At 40.9% G+C, this 23,136-nt stretch overlaps 1 protein-coding gene across 1 annotated transcript in view; it reads right to left on the reverse strand.

Moving 5' to 3' along the window:
- Positions 1–12,405: 12,405 nt before the first annotated feature.
- Positions 12,406–23,136, reverse strand: part of DNAH5 (dynein axonemal heavy chain 5) — a 158,754-nt gene continuing 148,023 nt past the window's right edge. Inside the window, exons 77-79 of the mRNA XM_089516460.1 lie at positions 20,560–20,712; positions 19,543–19,774; positions 12,406–15,038 (exon numbers count right to left, since the gene is read on the reverse strand). Coding sequence (XP_089372586.1) covers positions 14,887–15,038; positions 19,543–19,774; positions 20,560–20,712 — 537 coding nt within the window. The 3' untranslated portion in view covers positions 12,406–14,886. The remainder of the gene's footprint in view (positions 15,039–19,542; positions 19,775–20,559; positions 20,713–23,136) is intronic.

Below are 23,136 nucleotides of genomic sequence, written 5' to 3' on the forward strand. Positions count from 1 at the left end.
TGTGACTATGCAGTGACTGTGAATATGAAACAGTTATGGATGAGTAAATTTAGGTAACTGTTCTGTAATCATAATCACTGCTTGGTCACAATTCTGACACTATTGCCATAACTGCAACTTCTGCCCAACCTACTTTACTGGACATCAGCTTCTTGGGGAGAAGGTTCAGTTCGTGATCAAAGCACAGATGCCATTTCCAATGGAATACTTTAAATTCTTCATAAACTGAGTATTCATAATCTGAACAATAACTAGAAGACTGACACTGTTTTCTGAGCCAATGCTAGCAAAGTACAGAATACCATACACAGTCTCACATGAATATGGCATTTCCATTTTCTCCTGCAGGTCCTATTTGTATAGAACAATATCCTTTTAATATCAACTTTGCTTTTATTTGCTTCAGTGTCATTCAATTGACAGGAGCAAATATAGCATGAGAGCCCTAGCTTTTCAAGATGGGTAGCTACACACTCAGGAAGGAGCAAGACAGAGCAAGGCAATGAAAAAGTGAGTAATGTATCATTTGTCTCAAAGTTAAATAGAGCTATTAATAAGAACTACTGACCATCCTCTTAGAGGCCTCTTTCTGGTTGGTGATCTTCCTTTGGTCTAATAATAATAATAATAATAAATTTTAAATATTTTTACCCCATCTCTCCATCTGGATCGAGGCGGCTTACAATAAGGATATAAAAATACAACAATATATAGGCCTGGGACAAACCGCCTGAAAAGGGCAGCCTGCTGGTGGCCTTTTTTCTTCTGGGAGAAGCCACAGCCGCCAAACTGCACAGCTTCCACACGGAGGAAAAAGAACCTGAGAAAAGCAGGGGCGGCATAACAAGTGCACCCCTGGCACACTCATTATGTAAGCGCTGCACAGCAACATGTGGACACCGCGCAGCAACGTACGGATGCCACACAACAACGTACAGATGCCATGTGGTGCTTATGTAACAATGGCAGCACCCATGTACACAGGGCGCCGCCATTGTTACACCACCCGTAGGTTCTAGGGTTAGGGACCATGCGGTTGCTTTGCAGTCCCTAACCCTAGAATTGGTGCTAGTACGCCACTTTATGGTGGTATGTACTGCACCATAATAAAACCCATTGTCCCTCCCACCAACACACAATTAAAAGTCCCTTATAGCAATAAAATAATGCCCATTCATTAAAATACTCAAGCCAATCAAACAACAACAAAGAGTGGGATACTTAGATATTCTGTGAGGGACCATATCAACGGGAGACCAGGTGAGTTATTCAGGAGAAGGTTATTCAGGGAAGGCCTGTCGGAAGAGACCCATCTTGACAGCTTTTTTAAAGCTATCAAGATTGGTATTATTTCTGATCTCTTCTGACAGGCCATTCCATAGTTTGGGAGCGGCAAATAAGAAGGCCCTCTGGGTAACCGCAGCCAGCCTGGTCTTCATTGGCTGCAGCAAATTTTTCCCTGAGGACCTTAATGTGTGGGGTGGATTGTATGGAAGAAGGTGATCCCACAAGTAGGTTGGACCCAATCTATGAAGAGCCTGTTTAGAATGAGGCTCAGTAAAAATTCCTCCCACCCAAGATGGAATATAGCCTATTTTCCCAATACAGTTCAAATGATGTCATTGTGTGTGAAAGATTCAAACACAAGGCCATTGTTCCACCACAATTTCGTCTTTCTCCCTATGTTGATTTGGCAATGACAGTGCAAGAATATGTTTTCTCAAAAAGTCTGTCCTTTCTTACCCCTATCCTGTTATAACAGTTGTTCATTCTCCTGGGAAATATAGGTGGTATGGAGACTTATGGTCTTGAACATTATGGAGGATTACATTTACAAAACTCTGTGTGCCAGAGAGACCTTAGAATGGTCTGCTTTCACTACTCTACTACTTCTGCTACTTTTACCTCTGAAGGAGGAGTGTGAAAGCTAGCAGTGAGCAATGAATGGGGCAAACCTCAATACAAGGCAGGAAGGTCAAATTTGAAAGGGCCTTGGTTCAGACCATGTTGAGATAAAGTTTCCAGATCTCAGGATGTAGTTCAGTCCTCTGGGTGAAAGGGAAACAGCTCCAGGAAAGAGTAATTGTAAATATAATTTTTCTTCATTTGTTTGACTTTATGTTTTTTGAGTGGTAGACTCTGTAATTGTGGTTGATTCTTAATGACAACACAGGGCCTAACCCCTTGCAAGTTCACTAGGGCTCACCACCTATGACATCACAATAGCAATAGCAACCAATAGCAAGCACATTTCTATACCTCTTATCAATGTACTTAAGCACTCCTTAAGCCTTTTGTAAGCTAATTGCCCCCAACAAACTGGCTCCTCATTTTAGCAACCTTGGAAGGATGCCAGGCTGAGATGATCCTGGAACCCCTGGCTGGTATCGAACTCACAACCTTGCAACTGTAAGTGGCTGTGGTAACAGCATTTAACCACTGTGCCACCAGGGCTCTTAGGTTGTCCCTAGGTCTCAGGTTTTGCTACTGAAATTTCAGGGGCTGGATGGATCTGACCTAGTAACCCCAGAGTAAGTCTTTTCACACTAAGGCAGTGGTATTATTAGGGTTGGCATTACCCACACTGACCTCCTCCCATACCATACCATACAGAATCCTTAATAATGTTTTTCGTACTAATGTTACTCATAAATTGTAATTCCCATATATCAGTTGATGTAATCATAATAGTTGTGAAAGAAACAACTAGCAAAATTAAAATTATACTTTTAAATTACAATATTGTGGAATAGTGGTTTGAGTGTTGGACTATGACTCTAGGAAACCAGGGTTCAAATCCCAGCTTGGCCATGAAAACCCACTGAGTGACCAAGTCTCAGATGATGGCAAAGGCAACCCCCCTCTGATGAAATTTGCTAATAAAACCTCATGAGAGGTTTGCCTTAGGGTCACAAAAAGTCAAGAATGACTTGAAGGCACACAACAATAAACAACAAAGTCATACATGCAGCCTAAATGTATTTACATGTATGGTTTTAACTCTTAACTCTTGTTTTAATTTTATATGAGCTTTTAGATGTGACCAAGTTTCATTTTTGTATGTATTTTGACACTCAGATTTTCTGTTTTGAATTGTGCAATTTGTATTCTGCATTTCTTGATATGGTCAGCTGACTAATCAATAAACTTGTTGTTGTTGTTGTTGTTGTATTTACATGTACATAGCTTCATGTGGATAAAGTGAAAAATTGGTAAGATGTGATTTTTTTAAAAAAAGTAAAGACTACAAATATTTCAAAATTTAAACAATTTTTAAAAATTGAAAAATTCATTTAAAAAAAAGATGGGGGCTCTCCTTTCTCCTCCCACTGAGCCTCACCCCACTCACACCATCTCTTCATCATTTTAAAGGGACACAGGTGAATGCCACAGCCCATATCTGCCTAAAGGCAGGTGTTTGGGAGCAGTGGTGTGTCCCATCCTTAGGATGTCACCTGGTGTGGCCTGCACCCCCTGCACTCTTCTAGTGATGCCCTTGAACAAAGGGATTTCATATTTTGAAATCTCTGTTCTAAATTCATCCAATTAGTACCTCTTTCTCTTTCTACAGGCTGCTGAAAGAAATGTTCAGGGAGACTGAAATCCTGTCAGTCTGCTTGCATTCCACAGTGCTGAGATGATGGGATGGGCGCTGAGGGAAGCCTCCTCACCTAAAAATTAGGAACAGAAGCCCAGTCATTGTACCAAAGAATTGGCAATGAAACCACAAACAAAAAACAAGTCAGCAATGAGGATTATTATAACATGACTTTATTTGGCATAGATATGCAGATGTCATACCGGTTCATGCAAGCACAATCTTTTATGCAAAAAGAAATGTTTACAGGACTCCTTTGTCATGCAAGCAATTTATGGCAGACACTGTTGATGAAAATTTCTCAGGTCCAATGATCAAAGCCATTATCCAGTTAAACACCACTGAAGTAAAGAACTAGTAGTCCATTACTCCTCATATTTGCTGAGAGCACCATACGTTCAATAAAAAGAAAAAGTGGAACAAAATGGGATTAGTAAAAGCAGGATAGTTGTTCAGAGCACACTAAACTCCAGATTACATTCCCTCTTTCAAATCACATTTCTTCTGAGAGGCATATGATATAACATGGCTGTGTTATGTCTAGTTCAGAGGATCTATACACAAATGAAAAGCTGACCATTCTTATAATACCAGAAGCTCTCTAAATCAGGCTTCAAGCTTGTTTGACTTTTTTTCCCCACTCTCAAAGAGAACATGTTTTCTCTCCTGCCTTCCCTGCCCTCTTTCCTGGAAGCTTTTACATTAAAATAATAATAGCATCTCAAGAAATCTCATTCACCCTTGTTGACATTTTGCCACAAGGATATATAGGACCTATTTGGTAATATTAAGAGTTTGTGAGAGTTCACAGCAGAAATAAAGGCTTGGCTGACAAGTCAAGGTACAAGTCTGTGCTTCAAATATTTGCTCTAAGTGGCAATATACTACACATGCTTATTATGCTTATTGAGAACCATGCTGAGGAAAACGGTGGAAACTGCTATTCTACATTGGAACTGACCCGCAAATGAGCTCCAGTCTGTAAAGTTGAGATGAAAGAACCCCAGGAAATGTTTCACTTTTAAAACTAAAAAGAAGGGGGAAAGCAACTTTATCTTTTCAGTATTTGTTAAATCATCTTTAGCCCACCCGCTTCCAAGCAAGCAAGAAATGCACAACCCACCATATTCTTGCTACATTTCCAACCAGTTCCAGCCAACAATAAGTATACATACAAATAAGTTATTATATGCCTCCAAGTCAACTCAAATTTATGGTAAGCCCATCGTAGGGTTTCCTTGGCAAGATTTGTTCAGATTTGTTTGTCATTCCTCTGAGGCCGAGGCAGTGTGACTTATTCAAGATCACCCAGCGGGTTCCTATGGATGACCAGACATTTAAACTCTGGTTTCCTGAACTCCTAGTCCAACATTCAAACCACCACACGGGCTCACAATAAGTATGTATGGAAGCATACCTTATTTTTTAAAATACCTTTTTGAAGCAAACACCACCTGACTCCTTGCAATTGTACTGGGAAAACTGAGAGCCAAGGTGGTGTAATGGTTTGAGCATTGGGCTAACAGTCTGGAGAACAGGGTTCAAATCCCTCCTCAGTGATGAAAATGCACTGGCTGGCCTTGGGCACATCACTCTCTCTCAGCCTCAGATGAAAGCAATGGCAAACCCCCTCTGAACAAATCTTCCCAAGAAAGCTCTGTGATAGGCTCACCTTAGGATCACCATAGGTTGGAAATGACTGGAAGGGACACAAACTAGGACAAACTGTAGTCCTAGAGGCTCTCAAAGGTGTTTTGTGCCCTCAACCTCTCCAACCATCACCCCGAACACCCCTTTTCTTGTTGCAAAAAAGGATGAATTGCTGTCCTCAAAACTGTTAGGAATGATAATTCACCTTTTAAATAGGTCACAGCCTCTCAACTGTTCAACATAAAAAATACTTGTTTTTCAAAACTAAAACTGGAGTTCATCATCTTATTTTGGGCAATTTTGGCCATCTTTTTTATTTATATATTTAATGTATAGTCCATCTCTCTCCCCAATGCGACCCAAGGTGGCTCAGAAAATGATTTAAAACAAGGCACAATAATAATTTTAAAAACACAAACAAGCAATCATATTAATACAACAATATTTTAAATCAATATAAAATCATGTGCATTTGAATTTCAAGATCAGAAAATGTTCAGCCAGACCAACCACAGTTGCTTACCCCTGCCTTCATCCTCTGTGTAGATTTCTCAAAGGTGCTATAAGATTTCTTTACATATTGATTCTACAGACTAACACGGATATATCTTTGAATTCTGCACATAAAATTGGCCATAATTTTAGTTTTCTTGATATTCAGCTATAAACTTGCCTTTGCACTTTCTGCCTTTACCTTCTTCAATCATCTTTCCCTATCTCTGATATTTTCTGCTAATATTATGATGTCATCTGCATATCTTAGATTGTTGATATTTCTCACTCCAGTTTTCACACCTCCCTCCTCTGAGTGCAATCCTGCTTTTCAAATGATGCTCTCAGCATACAAATTACATAGACAGAGTGATAGAATACAGCCGTCCTGACTCCCTTCTAGTTCAAGAAACCATTCTGTTTCTCTGTATTCTGCCATAAGAATAGCTGGTCCTGAGTACAAGTTACACATCAGGACTATCAAATGTTGTGGCACACTGATTTCTTTGAGAGTAATCTATAGTTTCTTGTGATCTATACTATCAAATGCTTTGCTATAAAGCACAGGCTGATCTTCTTTTGAAAATCCTTAGTATACTCCATTATCCAGCATATGTGCCTCTTCCTTTCCTGAACCCTTCTTAGACATTTGGCAATTCTCACTCTGTATATAGTAAGAGTCTTTGTTGTAGAATTTTAAGCATCACCTTGCTTGCTTTCTGTGATTGTGGAAGATCTTGGTGTCTCCTTTCTTGAGGACTGGAATATATACAAAGCGTTTCCAATCTGTGTGCCATTGTTTTGTTTTCCAAATTTGTTGACATATATTAGTTAGAACTAGAGTAGGCTGTGTCTTTGTAGCTTGGAACAGCTCTATTGGTATGCCAATAATCAAATACTCAAGTGAATTTAGCGCACACACACACACATTCATAGCATGATCTGGCTCACTTTGATCTTTAGTATGAAAAAACACTTGTACACCCCTGCTTATAATGCTCATGAGATTCAGCACTACTGTTTATTACAGTAGTTATAAACATGTCTTTTTAGCAGGCTACATATGGAATAGGGTCTGTCAGGCTCCAACTCAGAGGTGGTTGATTCATGACTCCCAGGTGCTGGAGACAAGATCAGGGAAAGCCATCATCCTCATATTCTGCTTGTGAGCCTCTAAAATCATGCCTGGCTGTTTACTACTGCAATTAGATTATGGGAGCTCTTTCAGACTATATAATTATAGTACTATGATTCCACTTTAACAGCCATGGCTGCATTCCAAGGAATCCTAGGATTTGCAGTTTAAGGAAGGGTATTTAGAATTCTCAGCCAGAGAGCTCCTCAGATGCCTCCCCAAACTAGAAAACACAAGAGTCTATAGGATGTAGCCATGACAATTAAAGTGAAATCATAGATCATGGATAGAGCACAGGGAGAATTGATCCTACAAAACTAACAGGGCGAAACTGCCAAGGAAAATGAAGATGCCTGTAACAGTGAGGAAACCACATGGAGGACTGAACAGATCATACAGAAGGAATTCTGAACTGCCCCAACTCAGCAATTGTTCCCTACATCTTCATGAGCTTAACAGCAGTGAACATGCTTAAACAGGAAACAAGCAACAAAGAACACCGCATACCAAGGAAGGAGTCAATGTAACTGCCAACAGCAACAGGAAGAAAATAAAGGTGCTGGTAGTTGGGGACTCATTGCTCAGAGGTTTAGGGGCTTCTGTATGCCAGCCTGACAAGTTAAATTGGAAAGTGTGCTGTCTTCCTGGAGCATGTATCCAAGATGTCATTGACAACTTGCCAAAACACATCAAGGGTGCATTACAGACCACCGGATTGCGGCGGTCTGCTGCCGCTTGCAGCATCCGGGAGCCACAGCAGCCAAACCGTGGGGCTCCCGGACGCTCCGAGGATGGAGTGCGGAAATCGCGCTCCTTCCCGGGCCCCAGAAGTGGTGCCACAAAGCGCAAGGCATGCTTTCGCGGTGTCACTTCCGCCGTGACATGTCTGGACGCTATGTGTCCAAGACATCAAAATGGCGGCGGCCGTGTGGAACGGCCGCTGCCATTTGTTACGGACCGAGTCTGTAACAGGAGTAGGGGCGTCTAGAAGAGACGCCCCTTTTTAAAACTGGGACGTCCTAAGGATGTCCCAAATGGTGGTCTGTAACCCCCCATGGATTCAGATCAGTACTCATTTCTACTTATTCATGTAGGTACCAATGACACTGCCAAGAACATCTTTGAGCACATCACCTCAAACTATGAAGTTTTGGGCAGGAGGCTGAAGGGGTTTTGCGGGTGGTATTCTCGCCAATTTTTCCAGTGAAGCATAGAGGACAACTAGGGACAGGAAAATAAAAAAGTGAATGTTTGGCTATATAGATGGTGTAAATGGGAAAGGTTTGGCTTCTGGGGCCATGGTCTTCACTTCTTAGACAGAGGGCTTGCTGGATACAGATGGGCTAAATCTCATAAGGACTAGAAAGAATGGCTTTTGTGGTAGCATGGTAAGTCTTGTCAAGAGGGTTTTAAACTAAATCCTTGGGAGGGGGGTGCTGGAGATCAGCTAAAAGGCAAAATCTAAACATAAAAAGGTGAATGCTAGAAGAGAACATTTCACCCTTGCATGTGCACATAGTTTACCTGTAAGGAATGTAAGTGGGGCCTGCAACAAAATGTAGTAGAGTATTCCCAAGAAAACCCCATGATAGGATCACCATAAATCGGAAATAACTTGAAGGCACACAACAACAAAATTCCCAACAACAAAAGTTCTGCTTCTCGTGATTCTAAAACATGCAATAACAAGAACACCATATTGCTGCAGAATTCACTTTCACAGGGTGTCATAAATTTCAAGAGATGGGAAAGGGACAAAGGACATCTTTTTTCCCCCTTTTCCACCACCTCCACAACCTCTTTTTGTTGCCACCCCCAAACCAGAAGTTTATAACTATGTAACAGGAGACAGACAAATCTGGAGATGATAAAGGAATTGGGTTAACTAAAATCCACCACATCTTTTTCCAGGATACTTACTAGAAACCGTTAGGAACTTAAGTGGGCCATTTCTGTCTCTTCCTCAGCTTACTAATTTCCATTCCTTTGGTTTAGTTTTCAGCTGTACCCAAACATACTGTTTCCCAAACTGCTTTCAATCAATTGAGTCATTTCACTTGACTTGTGGTTTCCTTATGTTAGCCCTCCTTCTCCCCATGTATACACAATTGTCAGCAGCACTGATTAAGCCTACAGGTTTCTGTCAGGCACTTGGTGTTCGCATGGTGATAAATATAATTTTGCTTTATAACACACATGTATGCATGTCTACAAACCTCACAAGTCCTCCCAAAGTTAGAGAAGTCAGCACCACTATTTCACTTCCAAACTCATCCACCAGAGATGGCTTTAGACCCTGGAAGTGTTAACTTTTGGGGCAACTTTTTCATAGCACACAATTATAGCACTATGATTCCACTTTAACTGCTATGGCAACTCTGGAGTTTACAGTGTAGAGTAGGAGATTTAGAGTTCTCAGCCAGAGAGCTGTAGAATGCGGGAATGGCAGTATAAATAACATCATAATGCTATAATTGTGTAGTGTGAAAGGACCAAGTGGGGTAGTCACTGGAATCTTCCCACCAACACAGATGCTGGTTGGGACATTTGGGGATTTGTAGTTCAAAAATGTAACTTTTCTAAGCTCTTGATTGTCCTGTAAAAAGAATCAGCTTTATGTGAGTCGCTGTTCCGGGCAGGCTTCCTCTGAAGGAGGGTAATTCCTTCACATCTCTAAATGAGGAATGATGAAATAAATGATCAGGTCACATTTTCTGTGGAGACATAGCAGAACTGTGCACCTTCAGCTAAGGCTAAGTGGAAGTAGGCAGGAGCCAACTAATAACTCATGCAGAGCTAACTCATGTGTCGGTACCGGGGCCTTTATTTCTTCATTTCTGATTCCTCTTGTGTTCATCCTAGCACACAGTTTGGAATTACTGTGATAAAGTAATATATACATTGTTCACAAAAAGAATTTACAACTTATTTTAGCAATTCCTATGAGAAGACACAATTTCATGAGCAGTTAACAGGCCTTGACACTGATGTTTTACTTCTTCCAGGTATTTGTAACACATATTAGGTGGCTTCTGTATGCACGATACATGCCTACTGCAGTGCTTACAAACACATTAATGAAACCTCACAGAGCGTACTTTCACAGAAATCAGTAAAGAAATTTGAAAGGCATAGGACAGGGTAAACCTAACATTTCTATTTACTAGTCAATTAGATGGCCAATGAAATAGCACTTTGAAGAATAGTACTCTGAAGCACACATTTCTTTCTACATTTAAGTAGGCAGAAAATTAAATTCTTCCTAGCCTGTCTGATCTGGATGTTAGAAATATATTATCCGCTAATATTCCTTTAAGCAGTGAGTTCTACCATCACTATTTCCTGATTATCTAATCATTTGCACATTCTTCCCACTTGAGATATTTCCAATATTGCTTTAACAGTTGGAAGGTTTTGCTTTTGGTTGTCCTTAAATGAGGGGGGGGGGGGGGACCTTGCACTATAGCTATCTAAGCTTCCTCAAACATCTTCTGTTAGGGAATCAAAAAGAAAAGCTGCTGGAAAGAGTGGATGTGTGCCTGAGGTTCCACAATATCAAAGAGATGAGGACACAGATATCAGCTACACAGCTATAGGCTGTTGGTCTGAGAGGATGGCAGTGTTGAATGCTCATGGAACATGGTAGCCATACATCCTTACCCACAATAGCCATCTTCTCCCAGTGTAACCACTGATGAAAGAAACATTTGTCAGAAGACAAACGAAGAACAATGCAAGGTCCTGAAGATGAGGAATCAGTTTCACTGAGGTATATAATACTTTGCTAATTTTGTTCTTGAAGGAAGCAATGAGTAATTTTAGCAATTTTCTTCCCACTGTGAGAAAAACTATTTATGGTTCAGGACTTATTCTACACAAAATTCACATACACTGCTGGCTGGTGGGATGAATGTCATCCACTGAATGGTAAGGAATTCACCACGCTCTCTCATTCTTTAAGAATAGATGAAGACAACTTGAGAGCAAAATTCTACAACCAGTGATGTCTTTTAATATTTTAAGTCAGGCTTTTTTTGAGGAAAATGCAATGACTATCTAGTTTTGGCAGACAACGTTTAAGAAAGGTGCTTAATTCATGAAGTGTAAAACCACTGTAGAAGACATAAGGGTACTCTCAAGGACAACAACCCTTGGTTCATTGATTCATTATGAACTCACTCTTGAAGTTGCCCTGCTGCTTCCAGCTTCACTAGTTGTTGCTAAATGGAGGTAGGAAAACTCAGAACAAGATGATATTACTTCATATGGCACTACTCTCTTCCAAAGAATTTCTGCATCTGGCATAATCTCTTGTTGTTTCATCTAGTTGTAGCCTAATGGTTTTAAATTTAGAACAGTAAGTAAAAGGTGGTTGCTTGCACGCTGGGCACTTAGCACTCCTGAGGGATTTTATTTTATTTTAATATTCTGCAGTTAGTCAAAAACAGTATTTAAAAAGAGGTTCACACAATATTTCATAATGCTTCCATACAATACTTCAATATGCCAAAGCATTAAAGCATACCCATGATCTTTCTTATTTAGAAAGATTACTACTAATATGAATTTAAATCTTTTTTTTAAAATGTTTCCCCCTATTCCTAATCAATGCAGTTGGAGGTTTGTGATCCAGTGCCTTTAACGAGTCAACTATCACTACTCAGTCACCACTGATCCTCCAGCTGCGCTGAACAGCATGTAATAAAGCATTTAAAGCTGAACTTTCAGAAACGAAGCTTTCAGTTAAAGACACAACAGCGCTTGCCAGCCTGAGTAGCAAAGGCTTGGACAGTCTGGCCCAGCAAATACATTTGACTTTTTAAAAAAAAAATTCACTAGTAAGGTCTGGAGGAACATTGGAGAACAACACAGAAAATAATGTAATGGAATAATTTGACAGCAAATTAATCTGGCTTCTCCAATAATAGTGAAATGAGCAAAAGATAGTAATTCCAGGCCAGTGTGTAACCAGTGCCTTGGCCCTCAAGAGTTTTATGATACTGACAGCTCATGGTCAAAATTTGGATGAGGAGGCTTAATCCCACCATTTGAGATTGAACCCCCACACCCATTGGACGATAGGCCATCACTGGTTCATGCCCATCCAAATGTAGAGCAATACCTATAGGAATAAATGAGGCCGCCCGCCTCGGCGGGACGGCCCGGTTGCCGCTGGGGATGTCCCCGCGCTGGGCAGCAAGCCCTTCCCGGCTTGAGCAGCCCCAGAAGCCCCAGCGTGGGGCCGCTCGAGCCGTGATTGGCTCTGGGGAGGGCGGGAGGCGGGACTTCCGCCCGCACCACTGGGACTACGGGTCCCAGCGGGCCCTGTGGGTGAAAGCGCCCGCGAATTGGGCGGCGTCATCACATGGCGCCTCCCGCGATTGGTTGGGGGGCGGGGGGCAGGCTCTGGCCCCCTTTCCCGGCCTATCATTGGCTGATGGGCCTATTTAAGGCACCCGAGGCGCGGGAGCCGGCACCATTGCTAGTTTTGCTCACCCACCCACCCTCCCTATGTGGATTGTGTGTTGTCACAACTTTGTGGGGCGGTTGCATAGGTCTTGGATCTGGTGGGCGTGGTTTCCAGGGCTGCGTAGCACTGGATCGGGAGTCCATCTGGACATGGGGGGGCTGCGAGCGATGCGGTGTTGCCATTGTGGGGACATCATCGGCACAAGTCCCCCCCCCCGTTGACAAGGGATAGTTAGGCGATGATGCGCATTTGCAGAAATGCGATCAATCGCCTGAGCGATCATTGGAGCGTAACGTTAACCGAAAATCCCTTGCCATCCCGAAGCTTGGCCGTGACCAAGCACCTTGGTTCATTCACTCAGCACTGGGCTGATGAATGACAGATCCAGACCTTATGCATTGGAGCCAACCCTACGTTTTGTGTTTGCTGTCTTTTGGTATGCTAATAAAGTTGTGGCCTTTCCTCCAACATGTGTTGTTCTCATTTGTCCGCGGCGGCGTCCCTCTTAGGCAACAAGAAGGTCATATTGTCATGGAGACATGCATTCTTTCCCACATCACCCACTGCTTACCATAATTCTGTGGCTAATGCCATGGAATTCAAGAACAGACACAGCAAAGGATTAAAAACTGGAAGAAAGGCTAAGAATCCTTTTATCCCTGTTACTCCTCAGCCCCTTCCTTTGCCGGCTTTCAAAGTAGTGATGGACACTCATTAAACCCATCTCCCTGTTTCTGGACATAGGAAGAGTTATTTTACTGGCATACATGAAAGATATTAAAAGAAGCAATAGTGACAGGTGATCTGTGATCAGATGCTGGTTACAATAGTTTCTTCAGTGTTTACATGTGATATTCCTGCTAAATAATATTTTGAGAAGATGCAAAGCCTGCAAAACTAGCAAAGGAAAGAAGTGTTCCAGTATTTCTAAATACAGCTGGGAGAAGATACTGTAAACCCATACCTTCCCCAACAAGACCAGGTAGTTTATAGTGTCCTTGTGGCATTCCTAAATCTCAAATGACACTGGTGCCACAGTTCAAACAGAGTGGAATTTCCTTCCTCTGCCCTCCCAACTGCAGCCCTCAGAACTGCCAATAGATATTGTTCAAACTGCTGGTTCGACTACAGATGACATTCAATTGTATCAGAGTAACATCTTCTGATGGCATGTAAATATTATTTACTCTATTGTAATCCTCTGTAGATGTTTAGAGTTCTGTGTATCTCAAAAGCAAAATAGCACTGACCATGTGATAGGCTCTGAAATGTCTTTTATTATTATTATTATTATTATTATTTCTATAGAACTAGTCATGGCTACCAAAATGTTTATACACACACAGCTGATCCCAAACTGCTTTGCCCTAACCTGAATCTGAATTGAGTTAAGAACTGTATAATATTGATTATTAGTTTAAAGGCAATAACAGTGTACATTATTTAAATGGGTTTTAAATCAAGCAATTGCTGCTTACACATATGCAAATATTTTTAAAATATATATTCAAAACATATTTAAGATTTAGACTCTCTTTTTTTACTGAGTTTGAACCAGGTTTCTTTTAAATGAATTCTAGATATCTATCTAGCAGCTTACAGCAACTGAGAAATAGGACTTGACATGAAGTGTGACAGAGCAAAATTGGCTGGCATGATCTACATTCTTCTTCAGCTGCCTCCAAACAAGAAATGTTAACTGTATTCGTCAGAAAGGTTTGAAAATCAAAGGAAGGTTGGCAGGACAGGAATAATAAAATGGAAAGAGATGAAAATAAAACAACACAAAGTGAGATGATAGGGTCCCCCTCCCCTTTTTGGTACCTTGAATAATTCTGGCACAGTGTTCTAGAGCTTTTCATCTGAACATCATTCACCAAAATTATGTTAAGCAGGGTGGATCTAATCAAGAGAATATTTGTACATGCTAAGCTTCTGCTGATTTCAAAGGACCTCAGCATACATAGCTCTTTCTGGAGTACAGTCAATGAATTTCAAGTGTTCCAAGAAGGCAGCAGGAGGGGAGGGGGGGAAGCCTGTGTTCTTCAAAAACGTTGCAAGCCAGCCATGAAAAAGTGGCCATTATTGTGGGGAGAAAATGGAAGGTGACACTCCATTTTACATCCCCCCCCTTTTTTTTTTCTTACAGAAATTGCCAAGCTTTTGTCACACTACGAGGTCACAGTGACAAATAATGTCTTCCTGTCAATTCTGAGTCATTTAACTTGATATCCAAAAGCATTATTCAAGGGGGTTGGGGGAGAAATCACCTAGAGATGAATGAAGTTATGTGTTCAAGATGTTTTTATATTGCTGAAAATTTAGATTTTTCTATATTGTTACCTTTTTAAATTTTGAGAAAGTCAAAAACAGAGTGTAGTCCTCAGATTATTTAAACACACACAAAAAAAGTTCTGTCATCTAGCTAGTTCCTAGTGATGTGCCCACTCAAGCAAAAAGTACACAGTGAGAGGGGGCGTCTATTTTAAAAGTCTTGGTGGGAAGTAAAACTTAAAATAACATGCATATGTTCTCTAAACTTTACTTGACATCACAAAGTAGTGCAACTCCACGCAATATCCAGTGTTCAGGAGACTGTGTGGTCCGTAGATCCACTGCAGCAATGTAATTCAGATCGGTCCGAACAGGTTTTTTGTAGATTGGACACGAGTACAGCCGTGTATCTTTTGAAGCTGGAAACGTGGGGGAAGAAAATGAAAATCCTCCATTGTTATAAAGCTATGAACAAGGTAAACACCTTCTCAAAGAGCACAAATACAATTATAAATTGATGCTACAGCAGAGAATTACGGCTTCAATTGAAATTCAGATACAGTAAAAAGAACCCTAGACTTAGGTTGTGCAAAAGATCAAATCCTAGCTTAGCCAAAGCCCTACTCAGACATCTGGTATCTACTTTAACTAAATGCACAAGGACAGACTACATTCTAAGTCTGTTGTGATGTGTGGCTCCCGTGTCAGTAGGATGGTGAATCAATGCTAGGCTTTTGGCTAGCTTTGAAAAGGTGATTCAAGCTAGAACAGATTCACTGCCCCCATTGATATGGGAACCTCCAGTCACCCCTCTTCTGAGCCCTGCTTCACTTCACTATCACTTTCCTCTTGTGTGAAGAGGAAGAGTCTGAAGAGAAGTGTCTTTGCTATGTGTAGAATTTCTCCATGCACCTCTAGGAATGATGGTTTGTTTAATTTCACCCTCCATATTCCCTGAAAAACCTCAGAAACGGAAAGCAAAAGTGAACCCTGCTCTCACTGCAGTTGCTCCCCTTTACCTAGTCATTGTAAGCAGATGGTTTCTTTGCAGGTTCCTGATAAAACAAGTAGAATGAAATTGTGTAGTGTTGACCCAAATGTTTTCCAATATCACATTAAATTACCCCTAATAAATGTGTAGGAAAATTGAAAACTATTGCTCACATAGATTATGAACCAAGGACGTTGTCTGTGTGAGAGTTGATGAAACATATTCCACTGAATTTATGACCGCAGCAAACATCAGACTTGTCCTGAACATACATCCTAGGACCAGTTAAGTCACATTTAAATTGCACTAAGCAGTATTTAGCATAGCTGATTTCAGGAAGCTTTGCACTTATAATTTTGGCTACAGCAGGGATCAGCAAGGCCCTTCTAATGTTTTAGGAGTGCAATTCCCAAAATCTTTCACCATTAACCACACACAGAGAGATACACACATGCGGTTAACAAACAGAACTTTGAAATATATATCAAGACCAAATTGTTTCCGTTTCCAGCTTCTTCAGTTACCAAAGATACACCCATATACATATACAGAAACACACGTGTCTCTGTGTGTGTGTGTGTGTGTGTGTGTGTGTGTGTGTGTGTGTGTGTGCATGTGCCCACACATATGCATTTATTTATTTTCTGGTTACACCTGAAAATGAACAACCCATTCTCCACCAAGAGGGCCCCACATAAGACCGCAGCAATACCTGCAAAATGAGCAAGTACCTGCAATAACTCCTCACCTACTTGCAGGATAGGTATGACAGACCTTTCCCTTGCTTACCTGTCACAATGGGATTCTCAAGTAAGCAAGCAGCTTCAGCCATAAACCTAACTGAACCAAAATAAAATGAAAGCAGGATTATGGGCCATGAGATTTTTGCCCTTCACAGCTTTTATATTTCTTTCATGGGGGATTTTGCTTCTTAAATAAAACTGACTGTTTTCTAGAAACAGCACAAGCTGAACTCTACAAAGCAGAACAAGCCGGGCTTTGGGCATCTGTCTCTCTAGCCCACAATCCAATTTGACAGCTACTTCCCTCCCTCACGGACCCCAGAGGTCCTTCTTTTCACTTCTAAAGTTGCTCTTTCAATCTTTTGACTTGTTTACTCAAGCAAATCCAAACTCTACACATTTAGCTGTCAACACAAGCACCAGCGCACCCAGTTACAACTTGCAGCCTCTCCAGCACTTGCCAAAAACTTTGCATTCTTCCAACAGCAAAAAGTTAGTTTGAAGCTACCTGACATTTCTTTCTTTTTTAAAGGAGACCTTGAAATATACTTATGGAAGTGAAACAAGTAGATCTTCCTTTTTACCTGGTGTTGATTTATCACCCATAGATTCAATCAACCACAGTTTGGAAATACAGTCGGCCCTTCTTATACACGGATTTTTTATACACGAATTTAAGCATACACGGTTTGAAAATGTTACAAAAAAGTATAAATTTACTTTGATTTTCCATTTTTTATAAGGGACACCATTTTGCTATGTCATTATATGTAATGGGACTTGAGCATACACGGATTTTGTTATACACGGGAGATCTTGGAACCAAACCCCAGCGTATAACAAGGATCCACTGTATTCACACACAAAGAAATTCCAAAAAGCAAACTTTGATTTTGCTGTTCTATATATGAGATGCCATTTTGCTATTCCACTGTATATAATGAGACTTGAACATCCATAGATTTTGGTACCCAGTTCTCAGAGAGAAGGCTAAATATCTCACAAAACTACAAATTCCAGAGTTCCATAGAACTGAGCCATGACTATTAAAGTGGTGTCAAGTGACATTCATTCTGCAGTGTAGATGCAACCCAGAAGGAAGAAGAGGTTTTATCTTGTTTTCCTTCCATGGAATATGCTGGGAAAGAAGGTATAAGAAGATGCCACTTCTTGCATGTCCTATTTATTTAGCGTATGTGTTTATTGCCTCTCAACTCACCAGGCTCCCAAGGTGATGTACAATGAATCAAAACATTTAAAACATAAAATGCTTGACTAAAACAATTAAAAACAAGCTAGAACACTTCTTTTAAAAATATTTCTAGAACTGGAAACAATTATAAACAGTTAAAAATAGCCAGAACGGCCTATGTATGTATGTATAATAAATAGCTTCCCTTCTTAGCACATCAGGTTCTGCTATGAAATAAGCCATACGGGGACAGCCATCCTCATACATCCTCTGTTTCCCAGCAGAACTGAGTTTCTACCAGCCTCCCAAACAGCTATGAACCTGATAGGCAAGCGTAATTCTCTGTGCATGCCTTGTATAGAAGTGTCAAGGATAGTGGTAATTCAATGATGTCTGTAGCACTTGTGAGAAGCCACATATGACCCACCCCTGGTTTAAAGGATGGTATAAGAATGACCTCTTCTCTGCTTTGCAAACCAAAATGACCATCTTGCTATTTTTTTCTAATCCCAATAAATTGAAATTCTCCTTCCCTCCTGGCAGTATGAAACAGAGGACCAAACTACTGCTGTGTATATGAGAGAAAGTACACCCAGAAGGCAGTTTGGCCATATGCATGTGCTCCATTTCTATACACAGAGTGGAATTTTTATTCTATATTACTGATTATAAGCACAGAACCAGACGATAGTAATTATTAGAATTTATCCATCAGGAATAAAAGATGTGTGTCTTGTGGAATCGTTTGCAACAGAATCAGAGGCAAAAACCTCAAGCAGACAAACTAAAAATGCTCCTGAAGAACCCTGAAGTTTGTAAGGCTCAGTAAAAAAATATTTCTTTACACCTGGGAGGCTTCCTCTCTAATTCCCCCCTGTATTTTGTGCCTTCTAGGGATGAAAAGAATACTCAAAACTATTCCCCTAAAGTAGTAAAAAAAAAGGTTTCTCTAGCACTAGGAAATCCTGATGGGGAACATTCTAGATTGGCAAGAGTCTTCACAGTTCAGGACTTATTCTGCACAGAAAATGCTGCTTTTTTAATTAGAATTTATTAGAATTAGAATTTAGAACAGGAATTCTGGTGGATATAATAATATTTCTTTGTAAGACAGCTGGTTCCTGTGCTGAAATTGTTTCTGTACAAGAAACCTCTCTCAGAAACTTCCATTTTCTGTGCAAAAAAAAAAAACACACATTTAATTTTTAAACTCCAAGTACTCTTTGAACATTGTTCAGTTTTCAACAATTTTCTCAGAGCAAGGAGTTCATTCTCACTTGTGAAAACAAAATCTGCCAAGATTTAATCCTGAGCACCTTTCCATCTTTTATTCTTGTTACTGTGCACATGCCTTCCTACTAAAGAAAATATATGTTCAAGGTAGGAGCACTGTAAGATACTGGCAAGAATGGTTAATCCCGAGCATTGTCTTACAAGAGCTTTCTACGAAAAGGAAATCAGGGTTACTCATAGTCAGAGAATTTTTCAAGAAGCCATCCTGCTTAACCACAATAAGCACTGCTTGTCTGGTGATCTTGGTCGTCCGGTGATCTTGACCAGTCATTCCAGATCAAACCTGACTTGCTTATTGTTAATTTGCTCACTCTTTTCTAACCTTTCTCAGCATTTTCATAAATGCTTTGGGGCCATGACCATAAAGCATGCATGCTACCACAACTGCTGACAGGAATAGGTTGGTAGATATACTTCATACACAGCTGGTTGATACCATGTACAGTAAGGAACATCTTACTATAGCCACTGTTGAGTAGATGTCCAACACAGGAAAGGCATTTCAGTGGTTTGCATACAGAAGTGGCAGCATCTAACCACAGGGGCTGACAACAGCAGCCACATGATTGGTAACACCATCATATCCCCAAACATAACTGTCATGAATGTCTCAGCAAACACCATTACAAAAACTGCAGAAGAATAGTTAGAGAAAGTCTCTGTATCCACAACTACATTATCATCATGATCTGCTCTATACTTACTGTTGTTTTCTGCGTATATTTTTATCACAGGCATTGGTTCAAAAAGCACTTTGGGCTTTGATTCTATGAGTTTCATGTTTCTTTTATCCCAGCCAGCTCCTTCTAGGTAGAGGCCATATACATAGACACCTTCAGAAGGTGGACTTGTGATGTCATCCTTCATCCACTTGGTCACCTCGTTGCACAGAACTACACTGTCAAGTGCCCATCCCTTGTTTGCCCGAGTAATCTCCTGTTTAAAGTAATATAATAGCTAAAGTTTGTCAACTTGGATTTCAACCAGCAAAAAACTAGTCAATACATTACTTCCCTAATTTAATTGTTTCTGTGAGGAGAACAATTGTCACGTGTTGTTCTTGATTTCCTGTTAGCATCTGCCTTTTCTCACTAGATTTGGGGACTCAAGTAAGAATACAGTCTACCTCAAAAAAGAAGCAAGGATACTATGCAAACAAGGGGATTGAATAAACATCTCAGATCAAGATCAAGGGATAAGGGTGGAAGCATTTCAGTGGATAAAGCTGCAGAGCTCAGTAGAGCCAACAGTTTCTGTAGGTAGTCTAAGGCTTCTGCTCAAATAATAGCTCATTAAAAAGCTTCTCCCTGTGAAGGTCAAAAGGGAGAAGAAGCTTGAATTTTAAGATTTATAGTAATTCCCTGGACAATAGTTAATTATTCCAGGAATCTTCAAAAAGTAAGCTTCATGCTGCAAAACTCTGGATAACAAGAGTCTGAAATCCTTGAATAAAATTAACTGTTTTAAATAAACAAAATTAACAAGACCCACTCTCTCCTAATCCACTACTAGAGCAAAGGAAGGATCAAGACAGAAATATTCCTTCCTAAGTTACAAAGAAAAGAAAGGTATCATTACTGTGAAAGACAAATGAAGACTTGAGTTACACACAACTTGAACTGTGTCAAGAAGGCAAGAGCAACTCAAAATTGTTTATATATCAGTAGACGTTATCTCCTCTACTATCTGCATAGCAATTTTTTTAAAAGCTAAATTTTAACCTGTCTCATTGCAGTTAAAAATCCTTGAGGATTGAAAAATCCTGTCATCCAAAAGCAGTTTGGTCGCCCTTCAAAGATCCAAAAGTGAAATTGTCGGTTCCTTTCAAGAAGCTCAGTAAACCAGAATCCAAGGGTACTAGAAGCCCAAGAGGCCTAGAAACATAAAAAAACATTCTTAATAATATAAATGATTCAACTTTGCATATATGTCGCAATACCTCAAAATGTTATACATGAAAACCCAGTTCTCAGAACCAAAACAGGTATGATTTGAAATGCGTAGCTAGTGCATCTACATCCCCCTGACAATTTCCTCTAGACCAGGGATGGGTCCCCTAAGAAACCTTCAAGAACCACATACACCCCACCCCATCAAAATCAATTTTTGCCCCTAAATGCCCTGTGCGGGTAGGGCATCTGTACCACAATTTTTGCTCGCTCAGAGACTTTTTTTACAACAGGGAATGACCTGGTGTCACTTCCTATTCCCTTCCTATTTTAAAAATGGCTTCAGATGGTCCAGGGTTGCAAATCTCTATGCATGGGGGGGGGGGGGCAGGCAACCCTCCCTGGGGGCCAGAAAAATGTCTGTGGGGTGAAATAGATGGGCAAAATAAAGCAGTTTCTAGTCACTTTGAAGTCAGGGTATTTTAGACAATGCATGCTGTAACGATTTCCCACCACCACACAATCCTGTCTTCTTTGACCCAACACCACTGTGGGTTTTTAAAGGGCAGGAGCATGGATGGATTTCCAAACACAGGCCAAGTGGATAGTTGAACAAGAATAAAAGTTTATTTTACAACAGAATAGGCAATGGTAACTTTGACATTAAGTTGTTATTATGTCTTCCATGGTTACATATATACAGGTCTGGTTTTAACTCTCTAATAATAACTCCGCCTCACAGGCCATACTATCACTCAAGAAATTATGTAACCCAAACCCCTGTTTTAGAGTCTGGCTACCCTGAGTCTCTCTTCTCTAGACTCTACAAAACTAATACTGTCCCTCTCTGGACAAAGCAGTTCCTTAAGTGACTATTCCCTCAGGAACTATCGGACCCCAGTCCTCTTTCGGACTCTATGGTTCCCTCACTCTCTAATCCTAACTATCTCCCCAACTCCACTCCAGCCTTATCCCTCAGGATTCCAAACCCTAACTGACTCAATCCAACTGCCAAGCGCAATCTTCAAACTCCTCAGCCAGCACCTGATTGGCTTAGGGTCTCTGGCTTCTGATTGGCTGGTTTGTAAGTCAGTTCGTCAGACATGCCTCGAAAGCAGCTGGAAACCAGACTGAAGCCATGCTCCAATGCTTAAAAAATGGACCAAAAACAAGCCAAACTAGTTTGACTCAAGGTGGAAAATTTGTATCTTCAGTGCTGCACATAATGCAAGTGCAGGGTTGAGCAAAGCAAAGAAATGAATGTGTGACAACTCCAATGGATGTAATTACAAAATACACAAACCAGACAGTCCAACAGGGGGGCATAGGGTGAAGATGAATGAAGGGGGCATATATGGGGGACCTCCATGATTGTGCTTTGCCAATGTATCACTCCCACATGGATACACCAATGGCCTCTACCAGTGGAGCATCGGACATACAACTGAATGGGCTGACCATGCAATAGGATAGCATCTGGGAGGATGTAGGAGATACTTCGAAGTTGCAGATGATGGGTTTGTGTGATCATGCACATATTTAGTGGGGAGGCAACCAAAAAAAAAAATTACCCAGCTTGATGCCACACTATATGGTCAGCCCATGCATATTTAGCCCACCTTGGGAGCAGGCCATGTGGACAGCAGGATTTCAACCCACTTTGGGGGGAAAGCAGTCTCAAGTCTCTTCTTCCTGCCCATTTGTTCTGGCCCAAAGAGGGACCAAATGTGCTCCATAGGCTGTACTTTGCCCACACCTGCTCTAGAGTAATAATTTTAAGCCCTCCCTTTGGCCTGAAGCAAGACTAGGACCTGTTACAGACTGCCAGAATAAAGCTGCTTGGGGTCTCTTTGGAGGTATGCTGTTTAAATGATGCATGGGTCCTAAGAGTCCGGAGGTCGCGCCAAAGCCACACTTCATTCCTAAGCACTGGAGTGCAGCTTTGGTGCAGCTTCTGGATTCTTAGGATGCATGCATCATTTAAACAGCATACCTCCGAAGAGACCCAAAGCAGCTTTATTTTGGCAGTCTGTAACAGGCCTAGGTCTACCATTCAAGAAATCATTATTTTGTATCCTAAACTGTAGGTGTGGTGAACAAGTGTGGGTCAGGACCACAGTGGCTGAAGGTTAAGGCCTATTCTTGGGTTCTGGTCTGGATCAAGGCCCTGAAATTACTCCAGAACAGAATGGAGAAGTGTGTTCCATGGATCACATATAGCCCTGAACTCTTTTTGTGGCTTTCAAGGATTGGCTGGATACACCCACCTCCAGACTGAGCACAGAAAAACAGAAAATAGATGCAGGTGCCTGCCATACATTTGAAGCAATGCCTAATTTATTACTAAGGTAGTAAAGTTGTGTTTTGATCATTCAACTTCTCACTGCAGATAAGAGCTCACATCAAGAA

Source organism: Sceloporus occidentalis, unplaced genomic scaffold, assembly GCF_023333645.1.
Source record: "Sceloporus occidentalis isolate IW3139 unplaced genomic scaffold, rSceOcc1.0.p SCAF_3, whole genome shotgun sequence".
Lineage (NCBI taxonomy): Eukaryota > Metazoa > Chordata > Lepidosauria > Squamata > Phrynosomatidae > Sceloporus > Sceloporus occidentalis.